This window comes from Saccopteryx bilineata, chromosome 9 (assembly GCF_036850765.1).
Source record: "Saccopteryx bilineata isolate mSacBil1 chromosome 9, mSacBil1_pri_phased_curated, whole genome shotgun sequence".
NCBI classification, from domain to species: Eukaryota; Metazoa; Chordata; class Mammalia; order Chiroptera; family Emballonuridae; genus Saccopteryx; species Saccopteryx bilineata.
This window is the reverse complement of record NC_089498.1, coordinates 27449276-27467765: the sequence shown is the minus strand read 5'-3', so window position 1 is coordinate 27467765 and position 18490 is coordinate 27449276. Positions and strand designations below refer to the sequence as shown.

General features: G+C 42.8%; 1 protein-coding gene and 1 non-coding gene across 2 annotated transcripts in view; one reads left to right on the top strand and one right to left on the bottom strand.

Moving 5' to 3' along the window:
* Positions 1-18490, bottom strand: part of VAT1L (vesicle amine transport 1 like) — a 159539-nt gene that overhangs the window by 123029 nt on the left and 18020 nt on the right. Inside the window, exons 2-3 of the mRNA XM_066243322.1 lie at positions 11225-11354; positions 6653-6868 (exon numbers count right to left, since the gene is read on the bottom strand). Of these exons, the coding sequence (XP_066099419.1) occupies positions 6653-6868; positions 11225-11354 (346 nt within the window). The remainder of the gene's footprint in view (positions 1-6652; positions 6869-11224; positions 11355-18490) is intronic.
* LOC136313791 (small nucleolar RNA SNORA15) lies at positions 7584-7730 on the top strand. The gene has a single exon (XR_010727226.1). It is a non-coding gene; the product is annotated as a small nucleolar RNA SNORA15 (small nucleolar RNA).

The window sequence follows — 18490 nt, the reverse complement described above, 5'->3', positions numbered from 1 at the left end:
GTTTCGTACACAGCTAGTGTTTGACACAAGTTGGTGTCCATCTTTGCTCCCTTTCTTCCCTGAGATCTCACGCATGCGCCTGCTAGTCGGGGTGCTGAAAGATACAGACTGGGTGTAGCTGGACCTGGGATGATGGATGGGGCGCCGGCTGGGGCAGCTTCAGGGGGCAGGGACCTCCTTCACCTAATAATGCACATCAGATACCGACAAAAATCGGGGGAGACTATTCACAATGTGGATGGCATAACCAGGGGCACCAAAGACTCTTTAATAAATTGAAATTTCCAAGACCACTAGGAATGTCTGACCTCCAGGATTAATGCAATAACAGGGCCCTCCTTAGCTCAGCAGGTAACTTTTCTAGAGCACAGAAAAATGGCTTGCAACAGCTTTTTGACTCACGAATGTTTACCGCTCTTATTATGGGGCAGGAAACTGGCACAAAAAAGAGTTAGGACCCAGTTGCTCTGATGAAGGGGCTTATGGATTGGGGGAGAGGATAAGATGAGTAAACCAGCAATTAATAACAGTAATGATAACAGCTGACAGTTACTGAATGCCTGGCCCTATGTTAAGTGCTTCCTATGCATAAGCTCATTAAACCTGCAGAGAACCCTTTGAGGAACAAGTGTATTGTCATTCTTCCCATTATGTGAATGAGGAAACTGAGAAGTTGAGTAGCTATGGCAGTGGACTTTGGTCATAGACCTTCTGAATCCGGGGGGCCCTTAGGAGAGCAGAGTGAGAAGGAAGGCGAAGCCCAGAGAGGTGGAAAAGCCATGTGTGTGGAGTGAAGGGAATGGTAGCTGCTGCAACAAGTAAGCCATGGGACTCGAAGTTAAAATAACAGCAGTTTCTTCCTTCTTCTTTCTACATAAAGTCTAAGTGGCAATGGGGTAGGGACAGGCCAGGGGATGGAAGAGTAGTGATTGAGGTTCCCAGGAGGGTGCAGGTTCTGCCATCATGTGCTCCCCAGGGCGACCTTGACGTCTGCCAGAAGAGAGAGCGCACGGAGGATCTCATAAGAAGGGGCAGGCCTGGAAGGGATACGTATCATGTAGCCCAGGGGTCCCCAAACTACGGCCCGGCCCCGCGGGCCTCATGCGGCCCCCTGAGGCCATTTATCCGGCCCCCGCCGCACTTCCAGAAGGGGCACCTCTTTCATTGGTGGTCAGTGAGAGGAGCATAGTTCCCCTTGAAATACTTGTCAGTTTGTTGATTTAAATTTACTTGTTCTTTATTTTAAATATTTTATTTGTTCCCGTTTTGTATTTTTACTTTAAAATAAGATATGTGCAGTGTGCATAGGGATTTGTTCATAGTTTTTTTTATAGTCTGGCCCTCCAACGGTCTGAGGGACAGTGAACTGGCCCCCTGTGTAAAAAGTTTGGGGACCCCTGATGTAGCCTCTGCCCTCACCCCAATGGCACGAGCTCAGATGCATGCATGGCCCCAGCTAGATGGAGCGGCAGGGGCGGGAAAGGTGGCTTAGAAATGGCAGTCCCTGGCTGGCCAGCCGCCCAGCAGCTGCAACTCTGTCTACAGAAGGAAAGCACTGAGCTTGGTGGGCAGCCATCTCAGCCACTGCCCTGTGGAAGCCGAGACAGAGACAAGGCCCAGTTGACAAAGGCCATTTGTGCCAAGAAGCTAAGGAACACTTTATCTTGGCAACCATGGGAGTTGATTATAAGCAGGGAGTGACAAGAGCAAACTGGCATGTCGGGACAACCACTCTGGCTGTGAGAAAAGAGCTGCTATAGAGAGGAAACTGTGGCAGGAAGCCAGTTAAACCGGGGCCCAAAGTAAGACAACAGTTGATGGGGCAGGGAGAGGCAGGAAGATAGAAGAAATGTCCTATTATCTGGAATTCTTGAAAACCTACTAGTCCCATCTCCGCTTGTCATGAATGCCCACCCCACCTCCATTCATGCCTAATTTACCTGCTTATGAGCCTCAGACTGAAATACAAATGCCATTTTCTTCGGGGAGCCTTCCTGATTTCACCCCCACCTCTATCCCAGATCAAGCTCCTATTATAAGCATTCATATCAGCTTGTGTCTCCTTTTATAGCACTTGGTAGGTTATTCATGTGGTTTTTTTATTTATCTGCCTACCTTTGATTTATCAAGCTTCTCACTGGAAGAACATCTGTCATATTCTCTATTGAATACCTAGTGCCTAATTCGATGTCTTAAACTGAGTAGATCCTCACTATACCCGTATTTGATGAGTGAAAGAATGAAGAAGTGAATCATAGGATTTAGAAACATGTAACTAATATGTTGGAGAAGAGCTAACCATGATTCTAGAGTTGCTGTCTTGGGTGGCTTGGTAGATGTTGGTGCCTTTCATGATCAAGGATGGTTTGATCTCAACAAAATATTCTCCTATGGTGATTCTGCAGATGGTCATGTCTTTTCTGCTGAAGTGGTACGACTAGCCAATATGTCCAAATCTTCAAACACACACCGAGTATTCCTGCTCACCCCAGGCTTCCCCCAGGTTAATGTTAAAACAATGTATGGCTAATCAGTCATTCAGAGAGGACCATCAGCATATGGGCTCATATGTGAGGTCGGGGAGCCTCATGGTGCCCCCTCTATAGAGTCCACCCCTCCCTTCTGTGGTTTCTTCTTTGAAGTGATTTGAACAACACTGGGTGATACTCCATCCATAATGAATAGAATTTAATAATTGAATGGTAGGCATTTAACTCTGTCTGAAAATGAAGTTCTGCTCTCCTTTCCAGTTCTGTGGCCCAAAGCAGGCTGCTACTCTCTGTTCAGATGAGGTGATGAAAAGATAATAGGACTCTAAAAACTGGAGAGCATCAAATGCCACCCACAGGAGCAAACAACCACATAGTAAGAGTAATGTTATGTTCCAGAAATCGAGCACATCCCCAATCAAGGTGCTCCAAGTCAGAGTAGCTTGTGAAATGGGATTGGCAGCAAAAGCCTCATCTTGAAATTCCTAACGTGAGCCCCAGTTGGTTGTTTATTTTGTTGCTTTTCCCTTAAGAGATTATAAACCCATTTTCAACCCAGTTCAAAAGATTTGCTTCGGGGTATTACCCTCTCAGACTGTCTGGTTGTGCTATTGTCAGAGAGCAACAGTCTTCAAAGATGTGTAGACACTTGGCAATTCCATTGAGAAAGTAACCTGCTATGGATTAAATTATTTTCCTATACTATATTAAAGTTACAGCTTAAGGCTGGCATTTGTCATTCTGTGTGCAAATTCTCCATCCTGGACTTTGATAAAAGGCAGACAGAAATCTTGGTGGCCATTAGAACTGCACACATGCTATTAACTCAATTTAGGAAACTTTATTCAAATTAGGTTTAATCTTCTTGTCACCCCTCCAACATCAAGTTAGGAAATGCATGTCCAGGTCACAATCTTTTGGCCCTTTTTAAATATCTATAGTTAGTCAGACATTTCTGTAGCATTGTTTATTCTGACATATCTCCTCAGGCAAGAGAAACATAAGAAAAATAAACAAAGGGACTACATCAAACTAAAAAGCTTTCGCACAGCTAAGGAAACTATCAACAAAGTGAAAAGACAACCCGTTGAATGGAAGAACATATTTGCCAATGATATATCTGATAAGGGATTAATTTCCAGCATATATAAAGAACTCAAACAACTCAATACCAAGAAAACAAACAATCCAATTTAAAAAATGGGCAAAGGACTTGAATAGACACTTCTCCAAAGAGGACATACAACAATGAGATACCACCTCACACCTCTCAAAAGGGCACTCATTAACAAAGAGGACATACAAATGGCCAATAGACATATAAAAAAATGTTCAACGTCACTCATGATCAGAGAAATGCAAATTAAAATCAGTGAGGTATCACCTCACATCAACATGGGTCTCAGTGGGCCAACCTCAAGGTGCTAGCTGGGCTGTGAATGCTGAAGGGGGAGAATCCATTTCCTTGCCTCTTCCAGCGTCTAATAGCCACTTGCATTCCTTGGCTCATGGTGTCTCCTCTATCTTCAAAGCCAGCTGCATAGCATCTTTAAATCTCTTTCTACCTTCTTCTGTCCCTCTTCCATCTTTAAGGACCCCTGTGATTACATTGGGCTTGAGGTCCTTACTTTAATCACATTTGCACAATTCCTTTTGCCATGTAAGGTATCAAGCTCACCAGTGCCAGGACATGCAGGTCTGTAAGGTGAGGAGGGCTTGTTATCCTGCCTACCATAGTATTCACACAGCCAGTGGCTGCGCTCATCAGACTTGTCCAACAGTGATGGGAAGCACCTCCATTCCTCTCCTGGGTAACACGGATGATACACTGAAGGTGCTCCCAGGGAAGGTGCTCCCATTGAAGGTGCTCCACCACAAGAGCAGTGACTGATCGTCTTCTTGGAAGGAATCTAATTCTGCCTGGGGGTGACTCACTGGTCTTCCCACTGTAGGGTGTTGGATTCTCTTTAGGACTCCCTAGATTTTGTAAGACAGCATTAACTCAACCACGGCTTGGTTGAGTGTTTACATACATGAATGTACACTTGGCCAAAAGTCTTTCCTTTCATGGTAACCTTGAACTCAGTGCTTCACACCACCTACCAAAATCTTGGGTGGGAGAAACACTATTCAAGGAGACTCACTCACCTGAGAGACGGGCAGTCCACCCACTCCCATACACTGGTTGCCCATGAAGCCAGACTACTTCCTTTTGGCCCCGGGATATTCGCTTTCACTATATTTTGCTTTACTTTGGTGCTGTTGGACTATGCTAGAGATACACCTTAAGAAAAAGCATCAAGGAAATAATGGCATTTACTGTAACAGCTTTGTTGAGGATGTTCATTACACTCCAGCCTACGTTTCTTATAGGAAATCACCAAGAAATACATATTCTCGGTCTCAAAACCCTGGTACTAGTTACGATTCTCTGTAAGAACTGGTTATTTCCATCAAGTGGGCGCGAGTTTACATAGCTGGTCTTTTCCTCCTATTTGTGCACAGTATGTTTTAGAAAGCTAAGTACCAAGACTGTTGTCCATCTTCAGCAAAGCATTAGGCCATTCTAGCCTGCATTATGTGTGCCGACTTCTTTATCCCACCCCATTGTCCCTTTCCCCCAATTCATTCATCTGTTCCACTTTTTAGTTCTTACTGTTTTAATGTCTGTAAGCCCAAAATAAGGCATAGTAAAAACTTATTATTTTCTCTTCCCTGAGACACATGCTCCTGACACAATCTTCTTTGTTCCAGAAACAAACTCACATGAAAAATATAAAGACATAAAACATCATTAGTGCCAGTGTTTAAACACTGACTCTCAGCTGAACTGGGTTTGTAAAGACTGACGCTTATGTTGCTAATGTGAAAACAAGTCTCTAATGCTTTGTAGGCTGAGCACACTAAGATCATAAATGCCAGAATTCTAAATGGCTTGCTTGCTGTTAGCACATTAGCTGGCACTGAAATCTATTTCTTTTCTAAGGGATGCTTAGCTTTTATTATATCTTTACTCATGGTCAAAAGACATTAGCAGATTTGCTAAAGTGATTGAAGATATTCCTCTTAAGGCATTCCTAAAGTTTAATGTCTTTTTGCCTTCCTGATTTTTGTATGTTAGCTTGTCTTCTCAGAATGAAAAAAAAAAACAGAAATGTGCTTTATACTGTGTAGAGTTTTTAAAATTGTAGAAAGCCAATATTTTGAAAAAGTCACTGTGAGCATGACCTCCGGTGAAAATATCTTCAAGGCAGACCCAAGCATAAGAGTTCACCAAACCACACAATCACCAACACTGAGAACATTTCAAACCCTACTAGGTGGTACATCAGGGCCTTCTCTTATTAATCTCTGAGTCATAGAGTCCAGAACATAGTATATTTTCAATAAGCACTTGTTGAATTAATGAGTAATACCTCTCTCAGAAAGACTGGAGTTCTACTCCAACCACAGTAGACCATGACAGGGACATAGTGCCTGCCAGGTAGCAGGTGTGCAGTGCATACTGAGAGACACATCCAAACCATGGAAGAAATTTCTGTCATCCCTGAATTCCAGAGTAGCAATTTTTAGTTCCATTATTTTCCCCCTTCTCAAAGACTCACCTGACAGATGACATTCTCATAGCAACTACCCTCACGGGTGTACTTCAGCTTATGTGAAATTCCCACTGTGCTAGTACAATCTCAGTCTTTCTCTCTCCCACTCAAGGAAATACATCAGAACGCAAATGAATAAGGATGTCGTTAATATGGGAACAATCTTGAATTCATGGCAGTTTATTGAAAAAGTAAATCATCCACCATTTTGGCATTTCAAATAATAGTAGTATAGGACCGTGACACATCTCACAATGATTGAGAGAAACAGTTCATTTGTAAGACCGAGACTGAGAGTGCTTCTCACAGAAAGCATCTCTGGGACCCACTGAGTCCTAATCTGCCACCTTGGAGACCTTCTCAAACTCTAGAAAGATCATCTCTGAGGTTCACCCTGTCCGCAATGCAGTCATCCATACAACCTCCTCCATCATGTGACTGTCACCAGAATTACAGAGATCATTCCTATTCATGCAAATAGCTCACATAGGAAGCTCACTGCCACTTGGGTCCACCTTCACCATCATGACCCCGAGGAAAAGAACTCACAAGCCACCAACTTACCACACCGCCGCCGGCCGAGTGCACGAGCACAGACATCCCTTCTCGGAGGTTGGCAACTTCAAAGAGCATCATGTAGGCTGTGACGAAGTTCATGGGGAATGCCGCAGCCTCAGAGAAGCTCATGTCATCTGGGATCTTGTAGACAAACTCCACTGGTGTGCACACCACCTCTGCCCAGGCGTTATAATTGACGAATGCCATGACACGGTCCCCGATCTGGCAGAGGGAAGCACAAGGTTAGTGGAGGTTTCTTTTTCTTTTCTGAGGGATTTCTCAAATATTCAATAATCTGATAAGAATGATAGACTTGATAGACTTCCTCCCAGAAAAAAAAAACAAAAAACCCTCAAATACGCACAATCTCACCTGCCTCCCAATTTCTAGGCATTTTTGGATGCTCTGAAGTCCATCTATAAAAATGTTCTCAGGGGCCAGGGAGACCAGGTTCTCTGCTTCCATTCTCGAACATAAATATACAATGCAGAGCACGTCACACGCCACGGAATGCTTATGTCAAAAGGTCACTTTACTGACTCAACCTTTCATCTAATTTCTCTGTTTTGAAGAGCTGAGAAAATCTAAGCCGCAGAAAAGGTTAATGGGACAAGGCTGGAAGCAGAATCGACCCTTGCTTGTTCAATGCCACCCACGTGGATGCCCCGACAGGCTCGTTCACGGGGGTATTTGCACCAAAGCTTAGCACCAGATTGCTGATTGCTATAGACGTGACCGTGAATGTAGTGGATTGGAAGAGCCATGTAAATCTAAGTGGAGGAGACTGAATAAGAGCAGCCGGGCTTAGAGCTAAATAGGAATACGCCACTGGGTGTGAGAACAACTACCATTTCTTGAACACATATTATATGGCAGGCATTGTTCCAAGGACGTCGCATGTTTTAGGGCATGTAATCTATACAAAACCCCTAGAAAGGCATGGTTGAATACTGTGTTTTATTTATCAGTAGTTTACATAGGCAGGTAACATGTAGAAAAAGAAAGAAGCAGTCTTCCCTTTTAAGTGGTTATGACGGTATGCTAAGTTTTCTCCATAGCAATCATTAATAAAGTGAACCAACACAGGTACTAATAGCTTGTAGGAGCTGCAAAGTGCTAGTTAAATCGAGCCTTTCTGCTATTCATGTTATTGCCTTGTATGACTTTCAAATGCAATATTGAAATTGCTGTGGTCATATTAGATTCTCAAAAAATTAATGGGTTTAGAGTATACACACACATATATATACATATATATACATATAAATACATATATACATACATATATATATATGATGGCTTGCATATTTTTTCTTTTTTTTAAATTTAATTAATTGTGTTTACATAGATTCTAGGGGGCTTTCATATTTTTAAACGTTCCCTTAACCCCAATTCCCTCCGGGGATTCTCAGCCACACACATAAAAGATGCCACCTGCAGGTGAGCAGCTTCCCCGTCAGGGTGTGATTTGGAAGAAATTTACTATATATGTGCTTTAGTATACAGTATAAGTATATATATATATATATAGTTATAATAGTTTTATATATAATTATAATAGATTCTACTGTTTTAATTTCTTTGGAGCTTACCATTTCTCTTTTACCTTTACTTAACAAACAATAACAAAAGCCCGCTACAAGATGGGTTCTGTAAGAATCCCGTATCACAGATGAACGATTGTAGACTTTACAGCCATTTAAATTGATGCACAGAGAGATTAAAGCATATGCCCAAAGTCATGTAGCTAAAGAGAAACTGGGCCAGGATTTGAATCTAGGCAAGCTGACTTCAGATAAAATAATGAATTCCTTATACTTGGGGTAAGAGCTACAAAGAAAACATAAAGTCATACAAGGGTGTACAGCAGGTGAACCTACCAAGTCTGGAAATGTTAGTTTATCTCTTTAAGCCTCAGTTTCCTCATCTTTAAAATGAGTATACTATTAGAAAGGGCCCTTGGGGAGATTAAATAATGTAACATGCATGCCATGTGCCAGGCAGTCTGCATGTAAAGGGGGAAAGAACAATCCACATTAACTCTTAAAAAGAACAGATTGGTGCCTGAGCTCATGGAAGTCACAGTTTAAGGATCAAAAGCTAAATATAGACCCATTATACTTTATGAAGCAGAGAATAGCTATCTAATGAAGACACTGATGGGAAGGAGAGGCTGTCGCGCTGGCAGTGAGGGTCTTAATCCCTGGCAGTGTTCAAGATCAAATGACCAACGTCGGGAATTTCTCAAATGCAACGGCTTAGACCAGAGGGTCACTGCGATCTAACACTGGCATCCTCTCTTGCACAAACTCCTGAAAACGCAGATACAGACTCAGGATCCCAGAGTGGCCGATGCCTCCAGTGTCAACACCGAGTGTAACACAAAGAGTATTTCAACGGCCTTGACAGAGAGGGTCCCTGCCCTCCCAGTGGGGCGGACTGCCTCCCTCATTTCCATTTCATTACCGGAGAGGCAAATGTGGCTAAGCCATCATCAGTTCAGCCCATCTCAGTGTGCAGAGATAGGCAACTTAAAAAATAAAAGCCTAATTCATTTCATTATTTGATTCTATTAAGAAAGAAAGAAAGAAAGACATTAGTCCTGGGTGACTGAGACCAAATTATTCCTTTATTGCTGCATCTCTGGCAACAACTTCTTTAGCCTCTCTGGCCATCAGTCAAACAAGAGAGCTATACAGTGTGCTTCCGCATGGAATGCCATCTCTAACGTGGTTGAAAATCTCAAGTCAAAATCATAGAGCAAATAATCACTGCTGGTTTTCTCCCAAATCACACCCCGACCGACCGGAAATGTGCAGGTGGCGTCTTTTGTGTGTGCAGCTGAGAGTCCCTGGAGGGAAGTGGGGCTGAAGAGAAGGTTTGACAATATGCAACCCAGAGCTCACTAGCAGAAGAAAGGTCACAGATGAGGGAAAAAATATATATATATTAATATATATATATATATATATATATATATATATGATCAACCAGAGAAAGCCCTCCCTCCAAACCAAAGCCAGCAACATCCCTATCTACTGTTATAGTCTAAAGTCATGGGTTATTTATCCAAGGCTCAGAATTGACAGGGTTAGTAGTATGATCTTTTCCTTTGGGACTATGTGGAGGAGTGAAGACCCGATACTATTTCTCATATGCAGCACTTTCAGGGAGAGATGGTGCTGCCTCGGGTTATATTGTTTACGTGGGGACAGAGTTGTAGTCATAAAAAAGAAAAAAAAAACACATTTACTTCTTGTTCAACGTTGTTTTTTTTTTTTTCTGATGTATTATCTGAAAACTATTGACCAAAAGACAGATGGGTGAGAAGACATTTCCGGACAGTCACCATAACGAATTTAGAGCATATTGATATTTTCAGAGTACACTGAGGCTCAGATGCACTGACACTGAGCAATGGGCTCAAATTCAATTCCAAGGGCACTTTAGCATTGCATTTGATAGGATTTCTCTTCCTGCACTTGGTATTGCAGTTCTTGCCCATTGGGAGCAAGGGCAAAGATCACACGATAGCGAAAAGGCTCTGGTGACTTGAGTCCAGGTTCAACTACCACTCACTACCTTTGGAACCTCACAGAAAATTACCGAATCCTTCAGAACCTCATGTCTGTGGAAACAGTCGCTATCTTTGCCTTGCAGGGTTGTGGTGAGGCTGAAAACCCACAACTTGCCACTGTTTCTGGTTATAGTGGATTCTCAAATGTTAGCTCTATTCATGTCTCCTTGGGGAAACGCTTAGTTATAAACAGGAGCTCTTGTACCTAATTTCCATTGGTTTTTCTGACTCTAAACCACAGCAATTTTGTGGGATGGATTTGCCCACAGTTTTTTTAGTTTTTATAGACCGGATTCTATTTTGTTTGCATTACAATGGTAGAAAGGGTCCTATATCTTTTAACCATTTAAATTGCTTTTATTGTGGAGAATCTTAAACGTGGACAAAAGTAGTCAGAATAATACAATTACCCTTTGTTATCCATTGTCCTGCTCCCAAATCCATCAATACATGGCCAATTCTGTTTCTCTGCCAGGTACCTCTACCCTGCAGCTTTAAAATTGCACCCCCAAATGCCACTTCACCAATGTCTGACATAATGATTATAAAAGACCACTTAAATGCATCAGTTAAGCAGATATTTAAAGGAATCAAAAAACACAAATATGGAGGCTATTTCTCCCCAATCTTTATGTTTTGTAATTGATTTTTGAGCCAGAAGTGATGGGAAAGTGGGAACCACGAGGGGGGTGTGTGTGTATTCTCACTTTAGTGAATCCAAGGCCAAATACTTTACTTAATAGCTGTATAACATGAACAAAGGGGATGATAAGATTGCTCCGGTCACCAGGCTGTTGCCAGGAGCACCAAGGTGGTACATGAGAAATGCAGGAGACATTTGGAAAGTCCTATCATTGATAAACATTGATAATCAAACCAAACAATAAGACATCGAGTATAGTACACTTTATAGATTGTGTCAAGCATTTTGCACGATCTTTTCTAATCTCACTGGGATTCCAGATTAATATTATTCTTTCAGTCAAAAGTCAGAACCTTACCTCGTATCCTTTCACGCTGTCCCCTAGAGCTTCCACGATCCCTGAACACTCAAAACCCGGCACCAGGGGAGTCTTGGGAGGGTTGTCGATATTCCCTTGTCGCACCATCAAGTCAATGAAGTTTAGACCACTGTGATCAGCAAATGGGAAAAGAGAGAAATTCAAAGTGAGATCCCAAAGCAAGCACTGTCCTGGCTTTTCTTCTCTCCCTTTCCCTAGTCCCCCTTTCTCCTTCGCCCCCAATCCTTTCTTCTTTCTTTCCAGAAAAGGGTGCCTAATATCAACGTCACTTAGCTCAGTGTTGCCACTAAAGCAAAACTCAATCATCTCTATAGACAAGTAATGCTTTCCTGGCAGTTCAAATAGCCATCACCGAGCTTACCCTCTAATTCTAAAGGTAGTCCCTTTGCCTGCTCTCAGAACCCACTTCCTCTTACTTTGTAAACACATATTGACTAGCCTGGTCATTAGCCAGTCTAGCACTCGATTGTGGGTGGGAAATACAGGAGGAAGAAGTCGTAAGAAGACACATGGAAAGCAGCCAGGCACTGTGGCCATCAGCCAACCAATGAGAAAGAGGAAAAGAGAGGAAAGACCTTATTTAAAAGGTCTCTAAAGAACCGTTGCACCTCAGCCATCACACAGACTTCCACTAACCCTGCGCCATGCACAGCAACCGTAATGGTGACTGTGAGCCATCAAGCAATGACATCGTGTCCAGCTGGAGGACGGTGACTCAGGAAGAGAGACCTCAGGGATGGACCCCAGGCTATGGGAGAACTGGAGGGTTTGCTTCAAACTTTTTAGATATCTCGGAACGAGAGAAGTTATTTGGTATTTTCTATTAACATATTACTATTAAAATAAGAACATTATCATGAAAATGTTTCAAAGGCATCACCTTGGGAAATCATATTTGATTCTAAGGATGCTACCAATGCTCTCTAGAGTCTAAATCAGGGGTCTCAAACTCAACTCAGCATGTGGGCCGCAGAGCAAGATCACAGCCATTCGGCGGGCCGCACTAGGTCTACAAAAGGCAACTGTTACGCAACACTTTTCTCACTGCAGTTGAAAACAAAAAAAAAATCAGTACAACAAGCATAATCGTACATGCAGTTTACTCAGTGTCACAAAACGACCAGAAACTGTAGTTCGCATCACAACTGCTGTTAACTAAGCTAATATCTAGCTAGGATGCTAGAGAAATGAAAAATACAAGTAGGCCCCTAGGCTTACTTAATTTTATCCAAAATATTTTGAATTTCGTGGATTAGTCTGTGGGCCGCACAAAATTGTTCGGCGGGCTGCATGCGGCCCGCGGGCCACGAGTTTGAGACCCTTGGTCTAAACAATCTTTCTTTCTTTCTTTCTTTCTTTCTTTCTTTCTTTCTTTCTTTCTTTCTTTCTTTCTTTCTTTTCTTTCTTTTCTTTCTTTCTTTCTTTCTTTCTTTCTTTCTTTCTTTCTTTCTTTCTTTCTTTCTTTCTTTCTTATCCATCCATCCTTAAGAATTACAATTGGGAATCACATTTAACACCCATTTACTAATCAAATGAGAAAACACATTCGACTAAACATGTATTTTTTCCTGCCAAATGTGGTTTTAACAGACTTCTTGTTTTTATAAACCACCATCTAAGACTCAGGTTATAGAAATCAAACTCCTTGGTCTGGTACAAAGCCCATTAACATCTGACCATATCATCTTTTCCAAGCAAGACAATTTGAACTTTTTTTTTTTTTTTTTTTTTTTTTTTGAGAGAGAGAGAGAGAGAGAGAAAGAGGCAGGGAGAGAGAGAGAGACAGGAACATAGAGATGCTCCTGTATGTGTCCCGACCAGGAAATCGAACCAGCAACCTCCGCACCAATTGGCCAGGGCTTAATTTATTTACTGATTGATTGAGACGGAGGGAGAGAGAGGGGAGGAGGGGAGGGAAGCATTCATTTGTTGTTCCACTCAGACATGCATTCATCGTGTGTCTCCCGTGTGTGCCCTGACCGGGGATCAAACCTGCAACCTTGTCCTTTTGGGACAACCCTCTTAACTGACAGAGCTAACTAGCCAGCGCCTGAACTATTTCTTAAACACAGTTTACCTATTTCTTTCCTGGACTCTTTGGAGCCAGGGAAGCATCTAACTCCACCCAGTCTCGACTCATCAGTCTCCTACCTAGAGAATGGATATTAATGAGGAGGACCACTTCCTTGAGAGGCGTGTCCAAGAATCACCATCTGCTCAAGGTTTCCTTGCCCACGAATCAGGCAAGTTTCACATATTGTCCCCCCCAGTACCTAATGTGTGCCCCCCTTGAAAGCAGCTGTGTGCCTCATATTTCTTTGCCTCCAGAGTTCCTGGCACAGTAACACACTAGGTACTCAAGTAACATCTGCTGAAGGAAGGAATATTCCTGACTATTTAAAAATGCGTGCTGCCAGTTTGCATAGTAACTGCTTTTCAAAAGCAGCCAAGGGATGTTGAGAGAAATGGACACACTTGTGAAATGCGTGCATAGACTTCCAAAGGTCCAACTTTGAAGGTGAACAGTCATGAGGGCCATTTATTAACCCAAGTGTTCTCCAATCACATGGCCAGTTTCTAAAGAGCTTGGGGAGTCCTGGACACAAATCCCAACCCCATCACTTCTCCCTGTGTAACCTTGGGTAAGGTACTTACCCTCCTGAAGCCTCGTTTTCTCATCTGTGAACTGGAGATTACGCTAATATCTGTCTCTCTGGATTGTGGGGAGTATTCATGAGAGTTAAGTACTTAAAAAAGGTGCCACATGCATAGTAAGTACTCAATATCTGTTAAACTTAAAATTTGCAACCTCTGTTAAGAAGGCAGAAGTATGCAGTACACTTTAGGATGATGCCATTAAACAAGGGTTAAAAATAGTTTCAGAGCAGAAATGAGAAAACTCCAGCTACCTATCAGCATCATCTTGCGAAATAGCCCATTTTCCAACACTACCAAATAAAGCGTCACTGTATAACAATAAAAGAGATTTCTCTGTCTCGGATCAAACACTCATCTCATTTCACACACGTTTTAGCTCACTGTGTTTTCCTTTGCATGAAAGCCTACGATTTCCCGAGACCCTGATGGAGAGATGCTGGAGGAAGTTACTTGACAGTTGTGTGAACACGCCAGCCCTCGGGGGAGCGGAGGAGCGTTGTTCAGACGCTCATCACGCTGTTGAACAGGGATGCCTTCAAGCCCCATCCAGCACGACCTGGGCACGGTGATGGAAACCTGAGAACCTGCCTCCCATTTCCAGTGAGAAGGACTAAGACCGACTGTGTAATGTCCTGTAGCATCCCATGTCCTCTGTTAGGTACGCAGGGACCCCATCAGGGCCATGGAGATGGCTGCCCCGTCTTTAGGAAAAGAGAGTTCAATCTGTGCTAAGTGCTTTACTTTTGTTTTTTAAAACTCAGCATTACTCCTCTGATGTCTGAATGATTACACCTGTTTTCTCAGATGAGGAACCCGAGATTCAGCAAGACTAAGCAACTCGCTTAAGGGCACATCTTTAGAAACTGTCAAAATCCGGATTAGAATTCAAGCAAATTCTAGCTGCTGAGTTGTTATACACGACAGACTTTTTTTGTGGGAACTTCACCCACTGTCCAGGCTGAATGGGCATGCCCAAGGGGCCATGTTTAGAACTTCTTATCTCTGGACAGCTGATTGCTGCAGTGGTGGCCCCAATAATCTAAGCAGGAACCCCTTCCTTAGCATGGAGTAAAGGAATGGCATGTTTGCTCAGAAAGTATAAATTGGGGAACATGCAGCAAGTGAACAGCTTACCATCTATCAGAAAGGATGCCGACAGAACTGAGCCAGAGAGACCTAGTTGGCTGAGCTTCCAGGAAGCATACATGAAAAAAAGCCAGTCGGTAGGGGAATTACGAGGAAAGAAAAAACATGAAGAGCAGTAGAGTCAACCCAACAACCTACGCCAGGGTCAGGCTTTCCAAACTTCACTGCGTTACCAAGGATGGGAGGGGCCAGTCTCTCTACCTGGTGAGGACCAGCCCCAGTCTGCCTCCTGCTCTCTGATTTCTAAGAGGTTATTGTTGTTGTTGTTGTGTTGACTTTGCTTGACTTTATAATAGAAGCTCTTTAGTGTGTTGGTCTCTGTCTCCTAAAACCAAAAGACACAAACTAAAACCAATACCATAATCAATAACCCTGAATCTTACCCACTAGACTGATGTTATTGACCTCATTGTGTTTTCAGTCAAAACCAGTAACACTGTTTAGAGATAATAAGTTATTTGCCCGAAGCCACACGGACAGTGAATTGTAAAGCCATGGACTTAATCTTGGGTCTATCTAAAACTTTTCTTTTCCACAACCGGAAAAAGACAGGGGCATATCAAGCTCTACATCTTCATAATTATAGTTTCCAGTATTCTTTAAGATAATTTGATTTTACACCTGGAAATTTTTTTTGGGGGGGTGGCAAATGACTGCCTGATGACTCAGACCCCATACAGGGGGTGATATTAAGATGTCTCCCTCAGCTAATTTTTATACAGCTCTTACACGTCAGCAATCATCGCAAAATAAATAGTGCTAGAAAGTGCCTGACACAATGTTCTGCCAGGTAATCCCATTTTTCTCAAACATTAGTATGATTTTACTAAATAAGACTTTAATTTTTTTTCCTCCCATACTAAATTACTAGTCAAAAGCCAGGCTTAAAGGGCTATTACTGAGACATGGCGTCCTGAAGGAATGGAAGCGGAGGTTTGAGGCAGGGACTCTGAATCACTCAAATCACAGGATGAGGGGTGTGATAGAAGGCACAGGGAAATTTCGGGTCACGTAATAACACTCTTGCATTTGCACAGCACAGGGCAGTTCACTGTGTGTTTTCAAACACATCTCATTAAACCTTGTAACAATCCCGGGAAGTTAGGAAATGCAGCTATTATTATTCCCATAAAACAGATGTGAACATTGAGACTCAGATAAGAAAACTGACTTGTCAAAGACAGCAGAATTAGAACCTGGCAGAACCGAGACTTGAATTAAAATCTTCAAACTCCTTGTTCACTGTGTATCCCATGACATCATGACATCTCAAGTGCAAGGAAACTAAATGTTACTGAAACCGATACTTCAAAATTCAGGGACAAGAAGACTAACAGGAAATGGTGGAAGGAAACAGGTGCGGGGTGCCTGGGTTCCGGTTCCTACGCTGCCGTCAGAGAGCTGTGGGCCCCGGCGGAGTCTCTGGAGCCCGCCCAGCTCTCATACTCTGGTCCGCTGATGGTCCTTAACCTGTGGGCTCTGCTTAAAATATTATCAAAATCAAAGCTTAGGTAGGGAGGGAGAGGTTCTTGGTGGTCTTGGTAAAAGGCACTAACTTGGGATACTTATATTCTATCTAGAAGCTAAAATAAGGCAAACTAGCCTTGGCCTCTATATTTTCTGCTGTCTGTTAAGTGATGGATGTCAACACTGTAAAGGCTGAGGGCTGTTTAGCTGTCTTCATCTGTGTTCTAAGGGAGTCTACTAGTGTTCTAGGAGAGCTTGCTGCTGGAAACTACTAGAGTCACCATTTCCCATGATGATGATGTTATGTGTTAGGTATAAGGTATGAGCCATTTTAATCTCTATTTTTTGCAAGAGGAAGGTGAGGCCTAGAGAAGTGCATTGTGCAAGTAGGTGCCAGAACTGGGATACAAGCCCTTCTCATATGACTGCACCATGCTTGAATTTTTTACCGCTAAGCTGTCATCCCATTATCCACGGTAGGCTGCTGTGCATTCTCCCCAAAGTTGGGGTTTGAGATCTGTTCATTTCTTTTAGATACACTAGTAATATTAAAGAAGACACAAATGATTTCTTAAAGGACACCACTGGATGGAGGACAGAAGAATCAGCCCAGCTATAGTTTGTTAATTTTCCAATCTGAGGTAACATTGACCTAAAGGAGTTAAACAAAGAGGAGACAAGTTGATACAAACAAGGTCCCTTGTCCTTTATTATTCAGTGGCACGGATGACAGAGGTTTTTCATATGAAAGGATTTTAGGTCTCTTGCCATCTTGTTCCTCCTTCAGGTTGTAGGTGTCTTAGCAGTGACCATGGGAATCCCAGCACCATCAGACCATTGCACAAAGAACAGTATGAGGAAAATCTCCCTCTTCGAGCAGCATACTTCCATATTGATGTAGATCAATAAAGCTCCATCAGCCCTGGCTGATTGGCTCAGTGGTAGAGCGTCAGCCTGGCGTGCGGGAGTCCCCAGTTTGATTCCCGGCCAGGGTACACAGGAGAAGCGCCCATCTGCTTCTCCACCCCTCCTCCTCTCCTTCCTCTCTCTCTCTTCCCCTCCCGCAGCCAAGGCTCCATTGGAGCAAAGTTGGCCCGGGCGCTGGGGATGGCTCCATGGCCTCTGCCTCTGGCGCTAGAATGGCTCTGGTTGCAGTGGAGCGATGCCCCAAGATGAGCAGAGCATCGCCCCCTGGTGGGCGTGCCGGGTGGATCCCGGTCGGGCACATGCGGGAGTCTGTCTGACTGCCTCACCGTTTCTAACTTCAGAAAAATACAAAAAAAAAAAAAAAAAAAGCTACATCATATATTTTGATCTCACACTCATAGAAACCCCAAATCTTGACCCATCATTGGTTCAATTAAGAGAGTGATAGCCAAAAAGATAACCTTCCGAAATCTATTGTTTCACTTACTAAAGGGATATTGCTGAGCATATCCTTTGTTATACTATAAATTTGCTTCTTCATGAAGACAGAGGAGTCTTCTTCAAATCTCAGCACAAGGATTGCTTGCATGAATCTTGAAGGCTGAGTACAGTGTATAAACTGATTATATTTCTCTCTCTCTCTCTTGCATTGGCTATTAGAAAGCCCTGAGTCAAATTTGTAGTAACCCCATCCCAGAATTTCAGGGCATTAGTCATTCATTCTCTGTGTCCTCTCAACACTCCACTTGCTCTTAACTTTCTGAATGCTTTGGAGTTTCCATTTTTAAAAATCTTAAACTTTATTATAGCAGTTCTTAGGAAGGCTTATTAAATCACAGGTTGCTGGGCCCCGTCCCTGAATCCCTGACTCATGAAGTCTAGGGGAAGGTCCAAGAACTTGCACTTCTAACACGTGTCCAGGTGATACTGCTGCTCGTGGTGTGGGTAAGGACCATCGCTGGTAGATCATTTCTTTTTAAGCTATTTCAAGGCCTTTTTGGAACGAAGCAAGGTAAAAATTAATAGACAATTATTAAAGACATAAGA